The sequence below is a fragment of the Bombus fervidus genome, chromosome 2, assembly GCF_041682495.2.
Source record: "Bombus fervidus isolate BK054 chromosome 2, iyBomFerv1, whole genome shotgun sequence".
In the NCBI taxonomy this organism is placed as follows: Eukaryota; Metazoa; Arthropoda; class Insecta; order Hymenoptera; family Apidae; genus Bombus; species Bombus fervidus.
The window spans coordinates 4,955,036-4,975,847 of NC_091518.1; the positions used below are offsets into that span (position 1 = coordinate 4,955,036).

At 39.5% G+C, this 20,812-nt stretch overlaps 4 protein-coding genes across 5 annotated transcripts in view; 3 read left to right on the top strand and 1 right to left on the bottom strand.

The window, feature by feature from the left end:
* The window catches only part of LOC139992388 (protein bric-a-brac 2), a 171,151-nt gene extending 164,229 nt beyond the window's left edge, over positions 1–6,922 (top strand). For both annotated transcript variants that reach the window (XM_072013183.1, XM_072013191.1), the window contains one exon: positions 134–6,922. In XM_072013183.1, the coding sequence (XP_071869284.1) occupies positions 134–654 (521 nt within the window). In that variant the 3' untranslated portion in view covers positions 655–6,922. The remainder of the gene's footprint in view (positions 1–133) is intronic.
* Wus (TM2 and DnaJ domain-containing protein wurst) overlaps positions 1–20,812 on the top strand; it is a 261,802-nt gene that overhangs the window by 237,786 nt on the left and 3,204 nt on the right. The gene's annotated exons all lie outside the window — the stretch shown is intronic.
* Positions 7,280–12,398, bottom strand: Nucb1 (Nucleobindin 1). The gene is made up of 12 exons (XM_072013320.1): positions 12,174–12,398; positions 11,905–12,056; positions 11,234–11,360; positions 11,059–11,163; positions 10,746–10,967; positions 10,584–10,680; positions 10,432–10,508; positions 10,249–10,351; positions 9,993–10,173; positions 9,774–9,930; positions 8,115–8,156; positions 7,280–7,889 (listed from the first exon to the last, which is right to left on the bottom strand). Exons 3-12 carry the CDS (start codon positions 11,354–11,356, stop codon positions 7,323–7,325), a joined length of 1,674 nt encoding a protein of 557 aa, XP_071869421.1. The 5' UTR covers positions 11,357–11,360; positions 11,905–12,056; positions 12,174–12,398; the 3' UTR covers positions 7,280–7,322.
* LOC139992506 (twisted gastrulation protein homolog 1-A) lies at positions 15,879–20,755 on the top strand. The gene is made up of 4 exons (XM_072013404.1): positions 15,879–16,373; positions 19,414–19,642; positions 19,749–19,955; positions 20,046–20,755. Exons 2-4 carry the CDS (start codon positions 19,420–19,422, stop codon positions 20,351–20,353), a joined length of 738 nt encoding a protein of 245 aa, XP_071869505.1. The 5' UTR covers positions 15,879–16,373; positions 19,414–19,419; the 3' UTR covers positions 20,354–20,755.

Below are 20,812 nucleotides of genomic sequence, written 5' to 3' on the forward strand. Positions count from 1 at the left end.
GACACGTTTGCGAAAGAAAGACGCTTTCCGGACGAGCTAATATTTATCCCTCTAATTGTCTTGTTGACGCAGCTTTCTATTGAAAGAAAGAAAATGAAAGAGAATTAATATTCGGGGTTGTTGGTTGACGTAGGACTGCGACATCAAATGTGCAGCATGGTAGCGGCGGCGCACTCGCAGCAACACGATATGATGGCAACAAACCTGTCGACGAATCTGTCGACGAGCCTCTCGTCGAATCTGCAGGCAGCGATGCAAGCCAGCCAGCATCACCACAACAGCAACAACAGCGGTACACCGGTTATTGGGAGTAACAACGGTAGCGGCGGAGGCGGCGGGAACAACGGAAACTCGCCGTTAAATTTGGGCTTGGCCAGTCCAGGCTCCGGTGGTCCACCAGAGAGCCCGATGGAGAGTCCTCTGGCGAGTCCGCTCGGCCCTCTGATGGATCCTGGACACATACCTAGCAGCGTGGAAGTCGGGATCGGCGTGAGCGGTATGACGTACAAGCCGGCGCGAAGCTTCGTCAGCCCACGACCGGAGAATCTCTTCCAGGAGGACATCGCGGATCTCGTAAAGAGTCCTCATGGACTCAAGGACAAAGACAAAATTCCCGTTAAGCTGGAGCCGCTAACCGACTCGCGTTGCGAATAGTAAGCGCGACAAGCTCGAAATCGAACGAGCTGATCGTTGCCCGTTGGATCGGCAGAACAGCGTCTCACTTCCATCGGGATCCTAACAAAAGGCTTCTCGTCGACGCTTCTCGCAGAAGCGAATCTGCGAGGAGGCGACGCTCGCTGTACGGATTATTCGAAAGTATAACCGCGGTGATCGATTCGTCGGAGCGCGATCGCGTAATCGACACGGCGACGGCGAATCGAGCACCGTGCTTCCAGCCTCGAACGGTCCGTATTCCGACCATTCGTCCTCGCGACGATACCGCAGTATACCAGAGCGATCTCGCGCGAAGATCGTTCGAGTTTTACAATCAAAACGGGGTGGGGAGGGGAGGGGAGGGGAAAGGGAAACGATCGAGAGAGAAGGAGCCATGGGAAAAGCGAAACCGAGTGGAGCAGCCACGATCGATGCTCGATCCCCTGATCCTCGATTCTCGATCCTCGATCCTCGATCCTCGATCCTCGATCCTCGAATCTCAAGCCAAATCCTCCCTACCGACCTCGAGCATCGATCGTGATTGCTCGACCGATTCCGACGCAGTCTCGAAGGCCGCCTATTTTAAGAAAACGTTCCGTAGCTAACTTTGCTCGATCGGAGCTCGTTACGAAGCACCCGACTGCGCGCAAAAGCGTGGACGCGAGTGTGCTGCACGGACACGCGCTTACACTCGAGATTTATATATCTATGCATATACGATAACCGTACGTTTAATATGCCAAATGTATAGTAATTGGGAAGCGATCTCGTGGCACGAGCCAGTATTCGCGTGGATCGACATATACAGCTCGTCGGGACTCGCCGAACGTTGGAAGCAACGTCCGTACAGACGGATTGAGAAAATACCGTGGATTTCTCGTAACGCGGTTCCACATGTAGATCGCATCGAAACGCTGCAAAGCAAGACGAGACTGGTGGAATTACAGCCGTTCGTAAAACGGACGATCGATTCGAGAAACGTTGCGCTTCCGAAGTGAAAAAAAAAAGAAAAAAAAAAGGAAAGGGAAAAAGAGAAGAATAATGATGAATAATCTTACGAAAGCGAAAGAGATGTACAAAATTCGCTTTGCGACTGTTCGTCGATCGAGACAACGTCGACGTTCGAAATCTCTACGGAACGAAAGAGAAACAAAAGTTGTTCGACTAGTGCGTACGCGTTAGCACGCAAAAGGGAGAACAAAACCGATTGCTGTACTTTATTAAGTGTAATGATTGCCTTCCTGCCATATTTGGGGTATGCCAAGTATAAAAATTATAAGGTTTAGAGATTAGGGAACGAAAAATTAATGACGACACTACCGTGAAATTCATTGAATTTGGAACAAGAGAAAATGTGGATAGACGCGCGAGCGCCGTGTGCCTGTGTTAACATTGAAAGCGGACGAACGCGAGCATCTGACTGAGCGAATCGAACGTGTGAGCGTGATACGTGCGAGTGAATGTTTTTTTCGGAAAGATCGTGCTATTTTTCAAAATTTTACATGTTACGCGTACGACTTTTCGCGAGAACACCCTCGATCCTCGACAATCGAAGAACGACACGAGTCGAGTAGTCGTCGAAACGAACCGATTCCTTTGCGGAATCGTTCGAATTCTAGCCGGTCGATCGCACGCTGTCAAGCCAATTCAGCTCGGAATTTCTTTCACAAATGATTCGCGTCTACTCCTCGATCGTTCTAGCCACGAACCGCCGTTCAGAGATTTCGTGCGACGTCTAAGTACGAGCGAGTTCGTATCGAACCTAGTCATCCTAGGAACAGAAAGAGGGGGAAGACAGAGAGAAAGTGAGAAATGGACAGGATGGGGAAGAATGAGAGAGCGAATGGAACGGAAGAGACAGAGAGAAAGAAAGGAGCGCGTGTGACAGAGAGAACGAAACTTTCTAAACAAGAAAAAAAGCAAATTTTTTAAAGTTGGCACACTGGTTCTGGAGTGACTCTTTGTAAGTATTAAAAAGTAAACAAAACAAAAAAAAAAAAAATTCGAAGTGGCCTTCTGTAAAAGGAAAAGACCATCGCTTTTCGCTTTTGCTCGAAAAAAAAGAAAATGGGGCGTATAGGCTGTCCATCGTGTTATACGTTGTTTAGGCAACTTTCTGGAAAACGTTGTTCTCGCGCCACTCCCCTACGAAAGCTTTAAACGGTTCGTACGAAAGTTTCGGGAGGAATCGATTAGCAAGTTAATTATCGGCGATTAGAAAATTAATTCGGGAAAACTCTAAAACGCGTTATTCTTGATACGAAAGATTTTTGGGTGAAAATATTCGAGCGCTCGGTCGACGAGAAAAAGTGCGATCGAACGCGTTTTATTTTTCGTGAAAATCGGAACGACGCGCGAGAGAGCGATCGATTCAGGGGAAAAAAATGAAACGGAAAAAGAAAAGGAAAAGAGGATCGCGAATTTAAAAGATTTTATTACGATTTAGGCTTAATGTGTTCAACGAGAAGGTAAATTTGAACGAAACCAGCGGCAGGGCGGAGCAAAAGAAATTCGTGAGTCAAAGCGAGGAGATGGGATTGGAAGGAGAAAGGAAGAAATATAATTCAAAGAGCCGCGAACGAAATTGCGAGAAAGAATTAGCCGAAAGACAGAGGGGTTAGGGAGAGAGTGTGCGAGAGAAAAGGATGGGGCATGTGAACAGGCGAGAATGTGGAAAAGATTAAAATTAATATTGTATAAAAAAAAAAGTAGCAAGTGCCTTCCAAACAAAAAAAATTTAACGTGTCCCGTAGACCGTGACCACTTGTACGTGATGAAAAGTCATTCGAAATTTCGCATCACCAAATGAATCATTTGCGACAGAAGTGGAAAAGAAATGCAAAAGAGACAAAAAAAAAAAAAAGACGGAACAAAGAAAACCGGAAAACAAAGTACAGATGATAAAGATACAAGGAATTATTTGTGGGGACGTTGCGTAAAATAAACATTTCTTCTTAGTACGTACATATTCTCTTCGTCTCGTCTCGAAGTCTTGGCGACGCTGCGCGATTTCTGCGAAGATTAAACAGCACGGTTATAGTCGAGGATAGAATCAAAGGAGGAACTCGAATATTTTGCGAAAATTTTTCTTTTTACTTTTCAACTGTACGATCGATCCGATCTCGACCGATTCGTATCGATGCCGACCGATGAAATTGATTCGGGTCGAATCGGATCGGATCGGATCGGATCGGATCGGAACGGATCGGAAATTTTTCCTGTCGATTACGCAATGTGTCTACGAATCTTTTGTGTGCGTGTAGAGCGAATGTACAGAATCTACAAGCAAACCCGACAAAATTTCTGTTTTGGATCAACCCACCACCGGTAATACCCTGAATGGCATATTCTCGTAAACGTTTCTTTTCGATTCGCTTGTACGAAAGAACGGAAATGGATGGTTAAACGGAGAGTGGGGAGCGGGGGGAGGGGGAGGGGAGAGCGTGTAACTGAATTATCAGAGGGAACGGATATTTCGAGAATCTTTCGTTTACGCATTTTGATATATCTGTGAACAGATGAAGAAAAACAAAGATACTTATATTACATACATAAGGTATAAGTGAAGAAAAAAAATGCATCTAATACGCTATTATTGATATAGGACACAAAGTAAAGTAAATATATATGAGACAAAAAAAATATATATATACATAAATTGATATATTGACGCTATAAGATTGCTGCTGGATACGTTTTACGTTGAAGGAAGATATGATGATGCAGTTTTCCGTTCAAACGTCGTCGAGGACGAAACAAAAGTTCACGGGGAGAATTAAGTTAGACAAAAGTAAGGATCTTAGAGTCGAAGACAAAGTAGCTCTTAGAATTTTTATCGAGGCAACATAAGGACGGACGGGCGTGACGCTAGTATACTACTTTCGATAAAAACCTCCACCCATTTGTCCTCGTGGCTTGTGTACGTTTCACTCGCTTATCGATCGATCTCCCGAGTTTTCCGTCTTCTCGATCCGTCTTGCGCGTACATGTTTCCCGATTTCCTAAGCGAACGTACGCTTTGCGAATCCGTGTGGAAGAATGTAACCGCCAGTAAGATCGATCGAAACGGTGGAAAGTCGCGGCAGATCCGCATCTGTAGAAATTACTTATATAGCGAGGATCCACGCGAGTCTCGAGAACGGAGGAGAGCGTGGAAAAGTTGGCGAGCGAGACGCGTTTGGCCGCGAGGCAACTAATACTCGGCTGCAGTTGTAAAACAAATTTTCAACGTTCGTTCTATGAGAATTAAAGAATATGCGAAACAGGATCTGAAATGTATTACGCACGCGCCGAATCTTTCCTTTATTTTCGCCTTAGCTTCGAGATGTAATGTCTTATTATAATAACGATCGACCCGACATACGCGCCACACTTGTACACGAAAGGAAAAAGGAAACACCGAAGAGAATTCAAGCAAACCGTAAGAGTAAAACGATAATGAAGCGTAGTAATCCCCGTATCCGCGATTTACGACTAGTTTACAGGATGTAACACGTAACTGCGTTTATCGGAGGGACGTTACGACAGCGGAAGGAACGCGATCGAGAAACACCAAGGAACGGCCCGGTTCGATTCACGTTTCTCTGCTGCGGTAACGACTAAACATTCAAGACTAAACTAGGTGGCATCCTAATTTACAGAAACTATTAGTCGAACAATAGAAACCGCACATTTTTCGGAATCCGATTATTTAATCGTATACATCCCCGGCCGTGAGCCAATATCCGACACAACGCGTCCACGAACACAACTGCACCCCACCACTTCATCCACTTACATACATACACGCGCACGCACACAGACAGACAGGCACACACACACGGCCACGTACACACATGACACAAAACACGTACATGTGCTCATACACGTCTACGTACACGTCTACGTACACGTCTAAGAAAACGTCTAAGGAAACGTAGACAGGGGGAAAATGGAAAGAGTTAAGTTATTGAATGATAGGATAAAGAAAAAGTAAGAAAGGAAGGTATAAGAAAGACGAAGAAAGTATGAGAAAAGAGTATGAGAAAGATGTAAACGTACGAACGAAAGAGAAATAGCGACGGACAAAACAAAATTGAAAGCAAAGGAATATATTCTTGGAACAAGTACACTAAAGGAGAACACACAGTATATTACGCGACAAACATGCACAACCGCGCGTTCACTGTAAATAGAAAGGATGCAACATTATTATACGACAAAGTTCATCTTTATTATCGTAACCTGTAATATATTTATTTGTCCGGTCGTAAAGGTATTTTATGTAATTTAAGATCCGAGCCTCTGTTTCATTTGAATTTACCGCCATAGTGCGCTAACGAGGCATTGGTCGATGCAGTAACAGATAGAAAGGCGTTCTTTTGGTACGATAAATATTTTTGAAAGCAATTGCAAATAAAGTTGTGGAGCGCGTATGGCTTCACGTGACCAGTGTCTCGCGATAATTAGGAGCGAAATCGAAAAGGATCAGGTAATGCAGTCTCGCGATCGAAGTTGATCGTAGCAATTTCCGACCAGCTCTTACCTCAAAATTTAGAATGTCTCCGAATCGTTATAACGGCTGTTACATACACGTTTCTATCGCCTTTCAGCTTCGATCGCCTGATTCTGCAAACCGAATTGTCTAACTGTCTTCGTTTCAGTTTCTAATCTCAATCGATTCGTTCGAAATCGTCGCGCAGCTTACAGTAGAAGACGCTCGCTGTCCAAGAACGACGACAAGCGCAAGTTTCTTTGCAGATGGCGATAGTTTGTAGTTACTATTGTTTCTATTTACATTAAAACAAAGTATTTCTTTTTCAGTAGATAGTCGAATTGATTAAACCGACACACTATACGAATAGTTGCGCGCGTGTCTTTAAGAAAACGCTCGAAATATGTGTGTGTACCCGTGACAAATCGCGAAGCGACGTTTGTTTCCGTTTTCTTCCAAACACCTCGGATACGAGGCTTTGGAAATAGTTTTCTTTAGTCACGGATGCAAGCAAAACCCGTCACCAATTACGAATTCCTCTTTTATTTATTACCGATTAGCATGTAAGATGACGTTCTACCAACATATGCTATAATTATAAATACACCTTATATATAGTGGAGTAAGCGTTACATTACCTACCTACCTACCTACCCACCTACCTACCTATCCGTGCTTGACGGGTGAAACAAACAGATGAATCACGCAATCATATATTTAAGTTGCTATTTGGCACATATATCTAAGTAATATACTAACATAAACAGTATGCAATAATAAATATGAGAAATTAAATATGATCTTTTTCACTGAATCGCACAGCAACCCCTCCTATATTCTTTATCTTTCGATGCACGCGATGTTCCAACGATTACATATTCTTGATAAAAACGAAGGTTCTGCACCAAAAAGACAATGAATTATTACTTCGTAAAGTACTAAGGCAGCAAATAAATTTTTTTTTTAATACGTCTATTTTTCTTGGAAATAATTTTATTTGCATTTCACGATAAGTTATCCGGCTTCTGTGATGAGCGTGTTGTGTGTACGATCATACAGATGTTACAATCAATGAATAAAATAACAGCGAAAGATATAAAAAATACTCTAAAATGACAAAGTTCAATTCTTTGAAAAATTGAGAGCGTACTCTTGTCAAATTAAATCTTATAGTCTTGTCGACTTGAAGACGTAATTATACTTTCTCGTGAACTGGAATTTTGTTTCTATTAACTTCTTGTTGGGCGGGCGCTTGTGCGGGTTGTGAATCTGCTTGATTTGAACTATGTTTTTGTGGCACGGCGTTCGTCTGAATATTTTGTGGTACTTGATTTACTATGTTTTGCTGTTGTTGAAAATTTGGAACTTGAGGTTGTTGTTGAAAATTTGGAGCTTGATGTTGTTGTTGAAAATTTGGAGCTTGATATTGTTGTTGAAAATTTGGAGCTTGATGTTGCTGTTGAACTAAAGGCTGATTTTGCTGCCCTTGTTGAACCGGTACCGCTCCAGGGTGTACTTGCTGAACAGGGATTTGATTTTGAAGTACCTGATATTGCTGATTCGATGGTAGCTGTCCTTGAAACTGTTGTTGCTGTTGTTGAGGAATTTGACCATGTTGCTGAGGAACTACAATCTGTGGCTGCTGTTGATACTGTTGATGACTTTGGTCTTGGAATTGTTGATGAAGCATATTTTGATTTGGATCTACTTGGGGAGGAACTAATCCAGGAGCAACTGGTCCTTGCCCATATTGTGGTGGAAACTAAAAGATATCAGTAAAATTACTTTTACAATATATTCACATTATCTAATTTCAATTTTTAATAATTCGACATGTTAAAATAATATTTTTTTAAGTTTCTTTTTATTATATTAGATCATTAAGCGTCAAAGAAAAGCTTTGAAACCATACTTTATATTTACATTAAATAAAACATATATACATGTACTATATATCTTCTTTTTTTGATAAACTAAGAATACTTACCGGCTCGGACTGTGCCGGTATACTACCTGGGTGTGGTGGTCGCTAATAACAGCAATAAAAAGTGCACAAGCTAATTATTATCCATTACAAAAACACTACAAACAATGCTTTTTAAAAAACAGACAGATTAAATGAGTGAATAAAACCTAATCACTGGTAACGTAATACACTACGGTATATGTATATATGTACTCCTTCCTATCCGTAAATTTAGTTAAAATAATAAGCGGAAATACTATTATACACATTATACAAATGTTTTTCTACAAATAAAAGCGGATTAATTGCTTACATAATGCTTTCTTTACAATAAACAATTTGTCACATCAACGTATCAACGTATAAACTGCTGCGGCTTCCAAGTTCATTACTCTGATCAAACAAAAATATATATAATTAACCTTTCTTCTTTGCTTACGTTAGATACATTTTTGCAAATACTATGTTATGTAGAAGAGTATTAAAAAATTATATATAGGGTGTTTAGTGAAATGGTATGCACGATTTTTGAAGCATTTCCGATAATGTAATAAAAAAATGTTTCGAACACAAGTTGATCTCTTTTTAATCAACTACAAATTGCAATACTTAAAATCGCCAAAAAATGCTTCTTTCTATAAAAAACAAATCGAGGTTTGTTGAGAGCACAAACGTGATTGTATACATCTGATCTAGCGCCTTATTAAACCAAATTTCACACGTTAATGTTCTTATGAATTAATGAATTTAAAATTTCTGACTCAAGGTCATCTAAAGGTCATAATATTATAGATCGTTGTACTTGTCTTGATACTATGCCATTTACAAAAATCAAGCTGGTCTTAATGTTTTTATAGAAAGAAGCATTTTTTAACGACTTTAAGTATTGCAATTTGTAACCAATTCGAAACACATCAATGTTTGTTACAACATTCTTTTTGTTAACGGTAATGCTTCAAAAATCGTGCACACCATTTCGCCGAACACCCTATATATGTATAAAAATGTAGAAGCGATAACGAAATAACTTTGATGCCACTTCAAAGTTCCCAAGTGACAAATTCAAATAGCACGATTGCGACTGCTCCCACAACCTCCAATTGACTTTTGACTTTTGTCAACGACATTATTTCAATGGACCGTGCTTTAATCATGCTTCAATGACACCTCCAAACCTTCAATAGCACAACTTTGACATCCGCATTTGACTAAATAACATTATATACCAAAGACAATAACCTTGGCATTTCCATAATTTTTAAACCTTTCGACACCATCAATATTATTCTAAGTTCCGAAATTAAGTAAGAATCGATCCAGTTCACTACCCAGTGATTTTTCTTTTGCCGCAACTTACATACATGTACATAATGTATACGTATACAATAAATGCTTTTGCATCACATTAGGTGAAGTACATATATATATAACATAATTCTTATTTTAAAGAAAAATATATAAAAATTTTAACAACGTTCGTTTAAAGCAGAAATATTCAATGAAATTATTTTTAATTTTCTAGGGTCATTAATTCATTCATAGTACTAATGGAAGATATACGTTAGAAAGAAACAAGTTAATCAAACAAGGATAAATAAGCATTAACAACATAATATGCATAATCATTGCAAAAAACGTGATAGCTAACCATAACAATGATTTTTACTATATTATACTTACCATTCCTTGGGCAATCATTTTTTGTATTTCCTCTTGCTTGTATCTTTCAAAAGCTTCAAATTCTTCCTGAGTGTAAATTTGTTGTTCATCTAATCCCTGCCACCCCTCATCTTGTTGAAAATTTGGTTTCTTTGTTTGTTCCAAAAATTCTTCATAACTACGACAATAACATGAAGTAACTAATGTTATTCAAAATATATAAAATATATATATACAAACCTAATAAGACCGTCTTTGTTAAGGTCGGCCTCATTGAATACATGTTCCCTCATTCTTTCCATCTCCTCAGCTCGTTTTAATAAATCCTCTTGAGGTGCTCCTTGAGCATAAAGTTTATCCAATTCTTTCAAAAATAAAGCTTTAACTTCATCTTGATCCCATACTCCATTACCATCAATATCTAGGGTATTAATTTTTATAAATTACACAAAATGTATAAGACTATAAAAATAAATATAAAATAAAGATATAATACCATGAAAGAAAAAAAATGTTCTAGGGTTAAAGTCTTCGCTTTCCATATGATCTTGTTTTTCCCATACTTCCTCTAGTTGTTGTTTACTTCCTGGATGATGTACCTGTAAAGTGCAAAATGGAAGAGACAATAGAAATACGTGTATATCAGTAGAATATTAAATCATTTATATTTACAACTTACAGGTTCGTGTTTTTTCTGCTTTTCCTTCATTGCTTGTAGATCTTGCTCATACTTCTTTTTTTCTGCGTCGTTCATATCTGTAATAAAACAGAATACATAAGAATATATTATTATCATAAATAATCAATACACATTTAATTTATAATAATTACGTTTTAACTTTTCTTGTTCTTCGTATTTCTTCTCCATTTCGTGTCGTTTAAATTCCTCACGCCTCCTCCTATCAGCTTTTGCTAAATCTTCAGTAGTCTGTATAAAAGAACAATTAACATATTTATATCTGTTAAACTTGTACAATACTAACAATGCATTACCTTAGCAATTAATTTCTTTAGATCCTGGACCTCAAATGTACGTGTATTAGTATGATCTAAATGTTCAGGTATTTTTAAATGTTCAATATCTAAACCATTCTTTAATTCATTTTCTTTTGTCGCAAGATGTCTTAATCTTTCTAGTTCGTCTCTCTTTATTTCATCTAATCTTGTCCTAATATTATGGTTCACAAATTGTAGTTGATCGGCTATCTTTCCTGTCTAATGAAAAAATAAGTTACAAATACATATAGCAACATGAATTGTATTCTTTAAATTCAATTGTAATATAATATTATTTCTTGCAAATTACACGTATATCTGCTTCATCTGCTTCCTCCAACTTCTTTTGAAAATCAGGATCACTCTCTAACACCTGAACTACTTCCATTAGGTATCTACGATATTCCATGTCTACCTATGTAAAAGACTTTTGCTATGAATATTGTTTATAAAATAAAAAATTATCTTCATTGTAAGAAACTTACCATTGGTTCTATGTTTTCAACTTCATTTTTATTATCATAATCTTTGCTTTTTTGATTAACGGGTGGTGCAACTGACCATTGAACTGTCACAGTTATTAGAAGAAATAACAGGAAGTACTTCATCTTTCTACCAAAAAGAATTGTAGACCATAAGTAAAGATAAAAATTATTGATCGATTGATTATTTACTGAACAAAATAAGAATGAAAATAATACACGAATTAGTTGAAAATAATGTTATATTATAGTCAATTAAACAATATCTTATCGATTTACCACGTTTCGTTGAAAAAGTATGAACCACTAATGTAGCATACGTGCAACAGATGTTTCAATGAGAAAGTTGTCGTAATAGGTATTTACGCGGAAAATATACTGATTAGATCGTGTCACATACTTGCATCACTAACAATTGGAATTGCTGATTCAACGAATTAAAAACCAATATGTTTACTCGAAATAACACTATATTCTCTTTATTTCTAATATTATAATTGCATACGCGAAAATTGTAACGTCGAAATACTCTTCACAAAAAGAAAACTATAAAAATGAAAATTTCTCAAATATAAAAGTGAGAATATTCGGAAACTTGAAATCACACTAATTAAATGAGACCACATACAAAAAAAGTGCATATACAGAGAATTTTTCTCAATATTGCTGTTTACCGTTACTTTGATCGCCTTGGTGAAAGTATAAATGTATAAATTTTCATCTGACACACAACAGAAGATTTTCTATTCTCACTTAAAACTTAACCAATAAATAACCGTGGATCCCCGTGTACAAGTAATCACAATTATGTATGATTAACGATCAGCTGTGAGATAAAAGTGAGAACATATTGAACATTATATACGTTACACATATATAAAAGTGAAATATATACCGATTATTTGAAAATCCAATAATAATCTCGGCAAATAACAAAAATTACCGTGGTACGTAGTTGCAACGACGGATAGCAAGATTGTCACTGATATAAAATGCACTAAAATTCGCTTCTTGTATCAATTCAACACGATATTGATAGTTATAACAACAAGCAACAACAATTATAAGAAAGATTTAAACATACATTACATACAGTACATAGATGAGGAAAGACAGACGTATGTAATCAATGATAGTACCGGTCAGTACCGAAAGGTACTGATTTATTCAAGATTATCTTTTTTCCGTCGATGTCTCATGCGTTTACAATTCTATTACATTGTAGAAGTTTGCAGTTCGTGCGATAGATGGCAATACGAATCCATTTCGTTACAAGGGTTCCTTTCTTGCTTTTACCGATAGAAGTTATATTTTAAAAAATTTACTTTATTACATTATCACGTGTTCTCACAAATATATACACATACGTTTATCAAAATTACCAATAAATAGTTTTTTTTCTCTAACTTATTGTTGATTTTTAACCGATGTTAATTCTTAGCAAATTCATCATATATACAAACGCCAACCTAATTTCATCACACATATATTGTATATCGACAATTTTTCTTTAGATAACAAAAGTAATTGTATGGACAATAAAAATCAAAGTACAGAGATTAGAAACAAATGAAAATACATAGATACATAGAACAAAAATAGAAAAAGTTACTTTAAATATGCAACGCAATGACCGTATACTAAATTGACTTCAATTTTTACAAGCCAGATCTATATTAGCTTTTTTACGTCAGATAGCAAATAAATTTAATATGTTCAAACATTATATTCACTATCAGTGATAAATTTATCATCAAGTAGATGTTACAGCAGTTTTACCTTGGCAAGTGGGAACAGTCTAAACAGGCGGTGAAAGGATCAAATGCATACATGGCAATAGAATATGTACATATGTACATATATGCACAGCGAGGTACAGAATGTATGCTCACGTTTTGGGGGTCACTTGACCCTCTTACCATTCTCATGACACATGCGACGTTATCGATTCAGTATAGTACTGCCTTGAATTAAAACCACCCTGTGTTAAGTCAATGGCATATGCTTGTACAGATTATGACCACGCCCCGGTATCGATCGAAGTCCGCATTGTTTAACAAAATTCTATAACAAAAAATATAAAGAATAGAAAATTGCAGGTAATATTTTCTTGCTACAACGAGAACAGTAATGATATGAACCGAAAGAGCAGGTGCTTACTCACTTATAAGGTAAATCTCTGTCCATGAGATATGTAAATATTATTTTAGAATAAAGATAAAACTGAGGTATAAGAAAGAAGAGTGCATGAAATTGGATATATGCGTGTATATGAACGAAATGAAAAATGTTAGGAATAGCATTTGGGTATCTGTTACTCAGGTAAAATAGGTTGTTCAAAGGTAAAAGTGGCTTTAGAACAAGTTCGTGGTACCAAGATTCAGAAATTATAATTTATTCGACAACGTTGAGCAAGATATACTTGAGACCGAGAGAAGGCAGAAGATAAAGTTAAAGATATATCGAAGAGAGCTAGCGCCACAGAAATACCGTAACACATAATCGTGATCTCGCGCTGGGCTTTCAAGAGGAAAATGGCAGCAGGAGAGCTCGTGAACGATTGTGACCACCCCGTCGAACACTCGAGGAACCGTGAACTTTTGAATTCCACGAACGGTCATTAGGACAAAAGTATACCTGTGTCTACGATCGTCCAGAGACCTGTTACTTTGGAACAATGCCTAGCCGGACAAGTGTTTTCGTATCTGATTGACCCATCTTTCGACGGAACTTGGACAAACGGCTAATTTTTCTTCCAGTTAACGACCTTGGTATACCTGGCGTATCCGCCTTTTCCTTATTCGTCTCTCTTTCTCCTTCGCCCTCTATATCTATTCAATTCTGTCTCTTCTCCGCCCCCCCCCCCACAAACGATCCGCAAGATCGTGCAGTTACGCGAACACTCCGTGAACTAATCCTCGATTTCTTACTAAGCTCCTTTTTACGGTTCTTCTTTGCCTTGACTTGACAGCGTTCATTCATTAGGTGCAACCAATTATTTCCTGCCAATACGGAATTTCAACGTTGGCTTTTGTTCCTTCGAACGTGTCTGCTCTACGTGGGCGTTGATGTCTCTCCCTTGCTAAAGTACACAACTTCAGAGTCACAACAAATATTTTACTTTTTCTCCGGCAGACGTCTCTTTATCGTTTCGGATTTCGATACTCCTCGGAAAGTGCGTACAGTTCGTTTTAGCGAGCTGGCCGAACGCGACGAAGCACAATTTCACGAGCGTGCTCCTTTGCTAGAGAAGCAGGTTGCAAGGAGCCGTTGTCTTCGGAGTGCGAAAAAATTCTCGCTATATGTTGAGATATGACGGAAGCAGCTAAATGCTTAAACGGTCGAAACGCAGGCTTAAATGCCGTTGATTGCAGTAGGAGGGAAATGAGAGGTTGCACGACGGACTCATATCTCTCGCGACAACCAGCGTTCCCAAAGACGACCGCGGCTAACGACGCGAGTCCTTCCACGAATCGGCCAACGAACGATCATTCTCCTTTCGATCGAAACGCAAACCAATTGCCAACTCGAAACCTCGCTTCGGCTCGTTCATTCGCGCTCCCTCTAATTCACCGTAGCCTCGTGAACCGAGCTACTTTAGCTCTCGCGGCGTATCATTTTTCACCGAAAAAATTCTCAAGCTGTTTTTGTCGGAAACTCAATAGCATCAGTAGCGAACTAAGAATCGATGGATAGCGTAAACGGAGAAAACATAAACGAACGTTTCGAGTCTTTAGCGTCGGCTACGTGGCCAAACATCGGTCCGAAAATTTTTAGTCACGTCGAGACACGATAAACTAGCAAGTACCGAACAGCTTGTGTTGTAAACGAGCATTTAGCGTATCTCTGATGGATCTGAAATAAAGGATAAGCGATCGAGAGGCTTCCGCTTCCTATGAGAAACCGCTTCCGTTAAGGTGATTCAAAGGAACGAGAGCTACGAGTAGCTTTTCCTTCGTGTTCTCCGCTCTCAAATGCTTTTTCCTCCAGATTCCTGCGATATCGTGGTACCTGGGTCCAGCGATAACTATCGACTAGTGACAAATAACGAATGTGCTCTCCACCTTTCTACTCGAGTATGACATTCGCGGCAAGGGATGATCGCATAGTGAAGAGGGAGAGAAGGGGAAGGGGAGAAGAGCGTAGGGGGGAAGGAGTGAAGAGAAAAAAGTAACATGTAGAAGATCAGGAGGAAGAAGGGTAAGAAGAAAGGTAGGAAGGGAGTAGAGAGGGGAGGAGGATAAGAGAGCGATGGACAAGAAGAAGCGAAAGAGGAAGAAAAGAGACAGAGGGAAAGGTAGAGACGCAGTGGAACAGGTAAAACAAAAAGTCGGGAAAAAATTGAAACCAGTCTCGGTCGGTTGGTAGTTTGGAGTCTAGCAGACTGCGAGAGCGGACTCGCTGCTCTCTTCTCCTTTTCCACCACCATCGCTATCAGTAACCACCACCACCAATGTGTTCGGCAACGACTTACGGTAACAACGGCAGCGGCTGCAGCACCACCACCACTACCAACTCGCTTGGCTACCATCGCCAACACCTCCTTTTCCTCCTCCTCCTCCTACACCTCTTTCCCTTTCCGCTTCTCTGTTTCTCTCGGTCCACGTCCTTCCTTAATTCAGTCCAATGAGAGTCGCTCTTCGATTCGTCGCACCCGTCATAGATCCGCTCGTCTTCATTTTCAGGATACTTTTTCTTCTCCACCTTCCTTCGGTTCGGTCGAATCGTCTGGTTCGCCAGTAGTGTGTACCGCGCTGCCTCGAGCTCTTGCGACGCATCGATTCCGAGATCGGAATATTAGAAACCGGTCGGTCCGCGCGAATACGCGACCAACCACGGACAAACATCGTGCTCAGAGAAAGTGTCAGCTAGTGCGAGCAAGAGTGGGCCGTCCGAACGAATAAGATCGATAGATCGTGTTGTTCTCTGGAAACACCGAGGATCCGACGCGAAAAGTCAAAACATCGCAAGTTGTTCAAGAAAATACGCTGATCTTACGTTAAGAAGGATACGTTTGACGGAGAGAACATGTTTCGTACCAGTCGCAACGCGAACCGGTTGCGCGTGCTTAAAATAGTTACCCGTGCATAGGTTACCGCTCTACCCACCGCTTGCTCGTTGGAATACGTTTCAGCATTGTCAGGTAAAAGCATACTGGCGAATCTCTGTTTCTGTGGATCTTGCAACGATGAAAAATCGGAAAGAAAAAAAGTAGCAACGCTCGTGCTGTTTGTCGTAGCCGTGAGGCTTGGCGCCATGGATCTACTCGCGCAGTTACTATGATTCAAATAGCTTCGATCATCTGACGTGTTGCGATCATATCGAGTCGATCTTGTTGCGGTTTCGCTATTCTATAAAATTAGCGAGACGCTTGCTCCACCGAGTATGCTCGATTCTATATACATATTTCGTTGCCACGCGATATCGGATTCTTGCGAAACGTTTATCTTGGCCGCGTGCACGCATTTATAGTCGGCCATTTCACGATCGATCGAGTCCCCCTTTTCTATTGCTTCTTAGAACGAGGAAGAAACGACAGGTTAAAAGCATCGATACGAACAGAGCAGCCTTTGGTCCGATGAGATCTTTCATACGTTGCGCGTTCTTCGAGATTCTTAAAAAAAAAAAAAAAAAAATCAGCCGAGAAATTCCTGCTAAAAGGCGAAACACGTGAAAACCGTTTAAACGCGAAGCAACTGTACCGATAAAAACGAAGATGTTTGTAAATTTTTCAACGAAACTACTATTAATGTACGGTATGTAGAAAATACAGAAAAGTACGCTTCTCTCTAGAAATACTCGCGCATTTTGAATCGATTGTTGATGCATCCGTATGCTATTCGTCACCTCTTATTGGATATGCGTTTTCGCGGCAGCGACAACGCCAGACAAGTCAAAGAACTGCAAAAGAAAGAGAGGAACGGTGCAAGGAGAGCGAAAAGAAAGAAGCGAGAAGGAAGCAGAAAAGAAAGAGAAAGAAGAATCTCATGCTACGCCATTCGCGATCATTTCGATACAACTTCCACCGAAATAAAAAACGATACGAAGAAATAGAAATTTGAATGGCGATGCGAACGCTACGATACCTTCCACGAAGGCGATTGCTGTTTGTTATTGAAGTTATTCCATTGCCTCGGGCCAGAACAAGGCGAGGCTGTAAGCACGTCTGTCCCTGAATGACGAACGTTTACATTTCAATACAGTTGGAATTTTTCTAAAATTGTTCAGTCTCTAGTCGCGATGCGCGCGGTGCCTCCATCGTGATTCCTTCGTTGCATAGGACATCCACGGCATTTCAATTAGCCACTTCGACGAATAAAATTTGCAGCCGTTTCTCCACGGTTTATCGGTGTATTTACAATCGAGCAGAAACAACGTTTGGACGAGGATTTTTTTCTTCCGATATAATGTACGCGGAATATTTCCGAAGACTATTGTAACGTATTTCGCGTTGCTCTGTTGACGAGTACTGCGGACACTCGATCTTTCGTTAAAACAATTTAATCAAACTTCTTAATCGTATTCTTTACCGTGGTAATAAAATGCTTCGTAAGTCGAAATTAGTCGCGCTTTTCCGTTAGTTCAATATTCCATTACGATGTACTTTCCCGAATTCCAAGAACGACACGTATTTGCGCATTAAGTATCGTATATGTGTACAGTTGTGCAAAGCAATCAACATCCAAAGTGAATATTTACGCAAAGGCAACTCGTAATGGACACGCTGAGGAAAGGAATTTCTCGAAAGATCTATCTATATATATTTGTTATGAGTCTGTAGAATCAGCGAGACATTCCATTCGGTGTTTCGTCTTAGAAGAAAGTTTAGGTTTTAATGAAGTGACACTTGTCAAAAGTAGTGCGACGTTACAGAATCGTCAAGCAACGATCAAATAACCGAAAGGAATCGTCATAAAACCGCTCCTTTCGATATTCATTTACAACTGCTACCTTTCGAACATTAAAGTGGGGGGTCCTATATGAAAAAGAATGCTTTAATATCCATCCTGTTACTCGGTTAAAGTTCGTTTCACCAAGACGATCACCGTCGAAGGATCGCGTCCGGATATACAGTGAAATTGAGGAATTTGTCGGGAAATCTATCGCGTAATATCGAACGTGTGTTTCTAATACGTTTGTCAACAAGGCAAGGAAATTCCTAACTTGCGAAGAATTTTTTACACGTAAATAAAGATATTAGTGAAGTGTCGAAACTGGAAATTCGTAAACAGCGACAGTAGCCAGGTAATTCTCGAATTAAATGCAATTTTTCTCGGATCCACGCATGTAATAGGTCGTTGGAATGAAATTCCCTTCCGATAATAATTCACTTGAAACATCGTAGGACGTAATTATGCAGAATATAAATAGCTACTTAATTGGGGCCTTTGAAAGCTATAATTATTACGTATGCAATCATTTTGCATCGAATTATCGGGCATTGCGTCTTTGCAATCATTCCTTCGCTCCTTCTATCTCGCAGAATTACGTACTCGATACGCTAGCTTTTTGGTCTTGCTACGTATTTTGTATACTTCACTTTTCGTTAACGTGTAATTAATTACCATACGCACTCGATTAATATCATTCTTTGCATATTTAAGAATGAACGTTATCGATTGATAAATTTTTATGAATGAAAGAAAATCAGTTTTAAATATACAAATAAACTTGAATATAGAATAGCATCGATCAATGGTTTCCCCTGGATGATTTTAGTCGTTTACTGGAAGGAAGGATAGGTGTTTCAAAAATACAGAAGATTAAAAGTTCGTTGTTTCGGCACACGACCCCCTCTTAATGACATCCTGACTCACGTTCATGAATATTCTTAATAACCTTAATCGAGCTTCATGGTCGTAATCAACATACGCGATTCACGGTCCACCGTAGACTTGATAGTAGATGCGTGTGTTCTTGCTCCTTCGCGATGTTACATCATTAGAAGGAAGTGGCGCCAATTTATCGCTTTTTTAATTGATCTCGATAACCTTCTTACAGTATATGTAAACTTGATACCGCTGTTCCTATCGCTATGTACATCAGAAGTTTGACCTCGGGACGTGTTTTATTTCGTTCGATTGACGCAAAGATCCGCCAAGCGTAAAGGAAAAGTTTCGTCTACCGTTGAAACCAGTTGAGCCAGTGTGATATTAATGTCCGCCGATGTACTGTCTTTTTAGAACACGATGATGAGTTGGAGCAGAACGCTAGTCGTCGCTATCATTGAAATCTCATTTCTGTCGGCAATCATCAAACACTGCGAAGGATGCAACGAAGCGATTTGCGCCAGTGTCGTCAGTAAGTGTATGCTTACGCAGAGCTGCAAATGCGATCTCGTTACATGTACCTGCTGCAAGGAGTGTTTCTCTTGTCTTAGTTACCTTTACGATGAGTGCTGTTCATGCGTAGGTAAGCCGTCGCTTCTATTTCCTACGGTTCTCTATGTTCGCAAACGAACGTTACGAATCACAAGTATATCTCTGCGTTTCTTAATCGTATATCTCGTTGTCTGTAGATCTATGTCCAAAACCAAATATAACGGACAATCCATTAAGCAAGAAGTCTCACGTGGAGGACTTTAGCGAACCGATGCCAGGCTTGTTCCAAGCGTTAACCGCAGAACCGGATCCGCACGAACGTTGGCTCACATTCACATTTCCGGTGGATTTCGACATGTCTTTATTTACACCAAAACACGACAAAGAAATGAAATACCATATGCGTATGTATTTATACTTCCCTTCTTTGTTGCTGTTGTAAAGATACGTTTACATGAAATCCGTTCAAACGAAGAAATTTGTGGTCCTTTCAGATACCGCTGACGAACAGATACATCCATTGAAACCAAACGTAATGACAGTGAATTGCACCGTTGCATTTATGGCTCAATGTAACTCCTGGAACAAATGTCGGGCATCTTGCCAAAGCATGGGTGCTACAAGTTACAGATGGTTTCACGATGGTTGTTGCGAATGTATAGGAGACACCTGTATTAACTATGGAATAAACGAATCCAGATGCATACATTGTCCTTTGGACAAAGAAGAGGACGACTTAAAAGATCAGTACGACGATTACGGCCAAGATGAAGATGATTTGGTGGAAGATGAGATCGATTAATATTATCGGTTCTTTCTTCAGCCTGTTTCTTTCAGTGGACTGTATGTATTAAAATGTATAAAAATTAAAAATATCAAGGGTGAGTGCAATCTCAGTGACGATGATACTTTCAAGAATTGAATTACAAACAGTGACGTCGTTTGTACTTGTTTGTGATACTCGTTTCGACATTATGTGAAAACTAACTTTTGCGACTGACGACTGTCTCGTCCTTTTAGAACGATTTTCTACAAAATATGAGATAAGTGATGGACATCGTTCCCTTTAAAAGGGATTCGTTCGTTAGTAATTATATAATTTAAATCATTATGTTCTGTAAGGCTGAAAGCTATCGATTGTCGATACATCTAATGGTATCGCGTTTGGATTTAATTAAGCAAACGCAGAAAGACAACAAACAAATTTAACGATGTTTCGAACTGATTGGCTTATGGTGTGACTTCAACGGCATAGCATGTA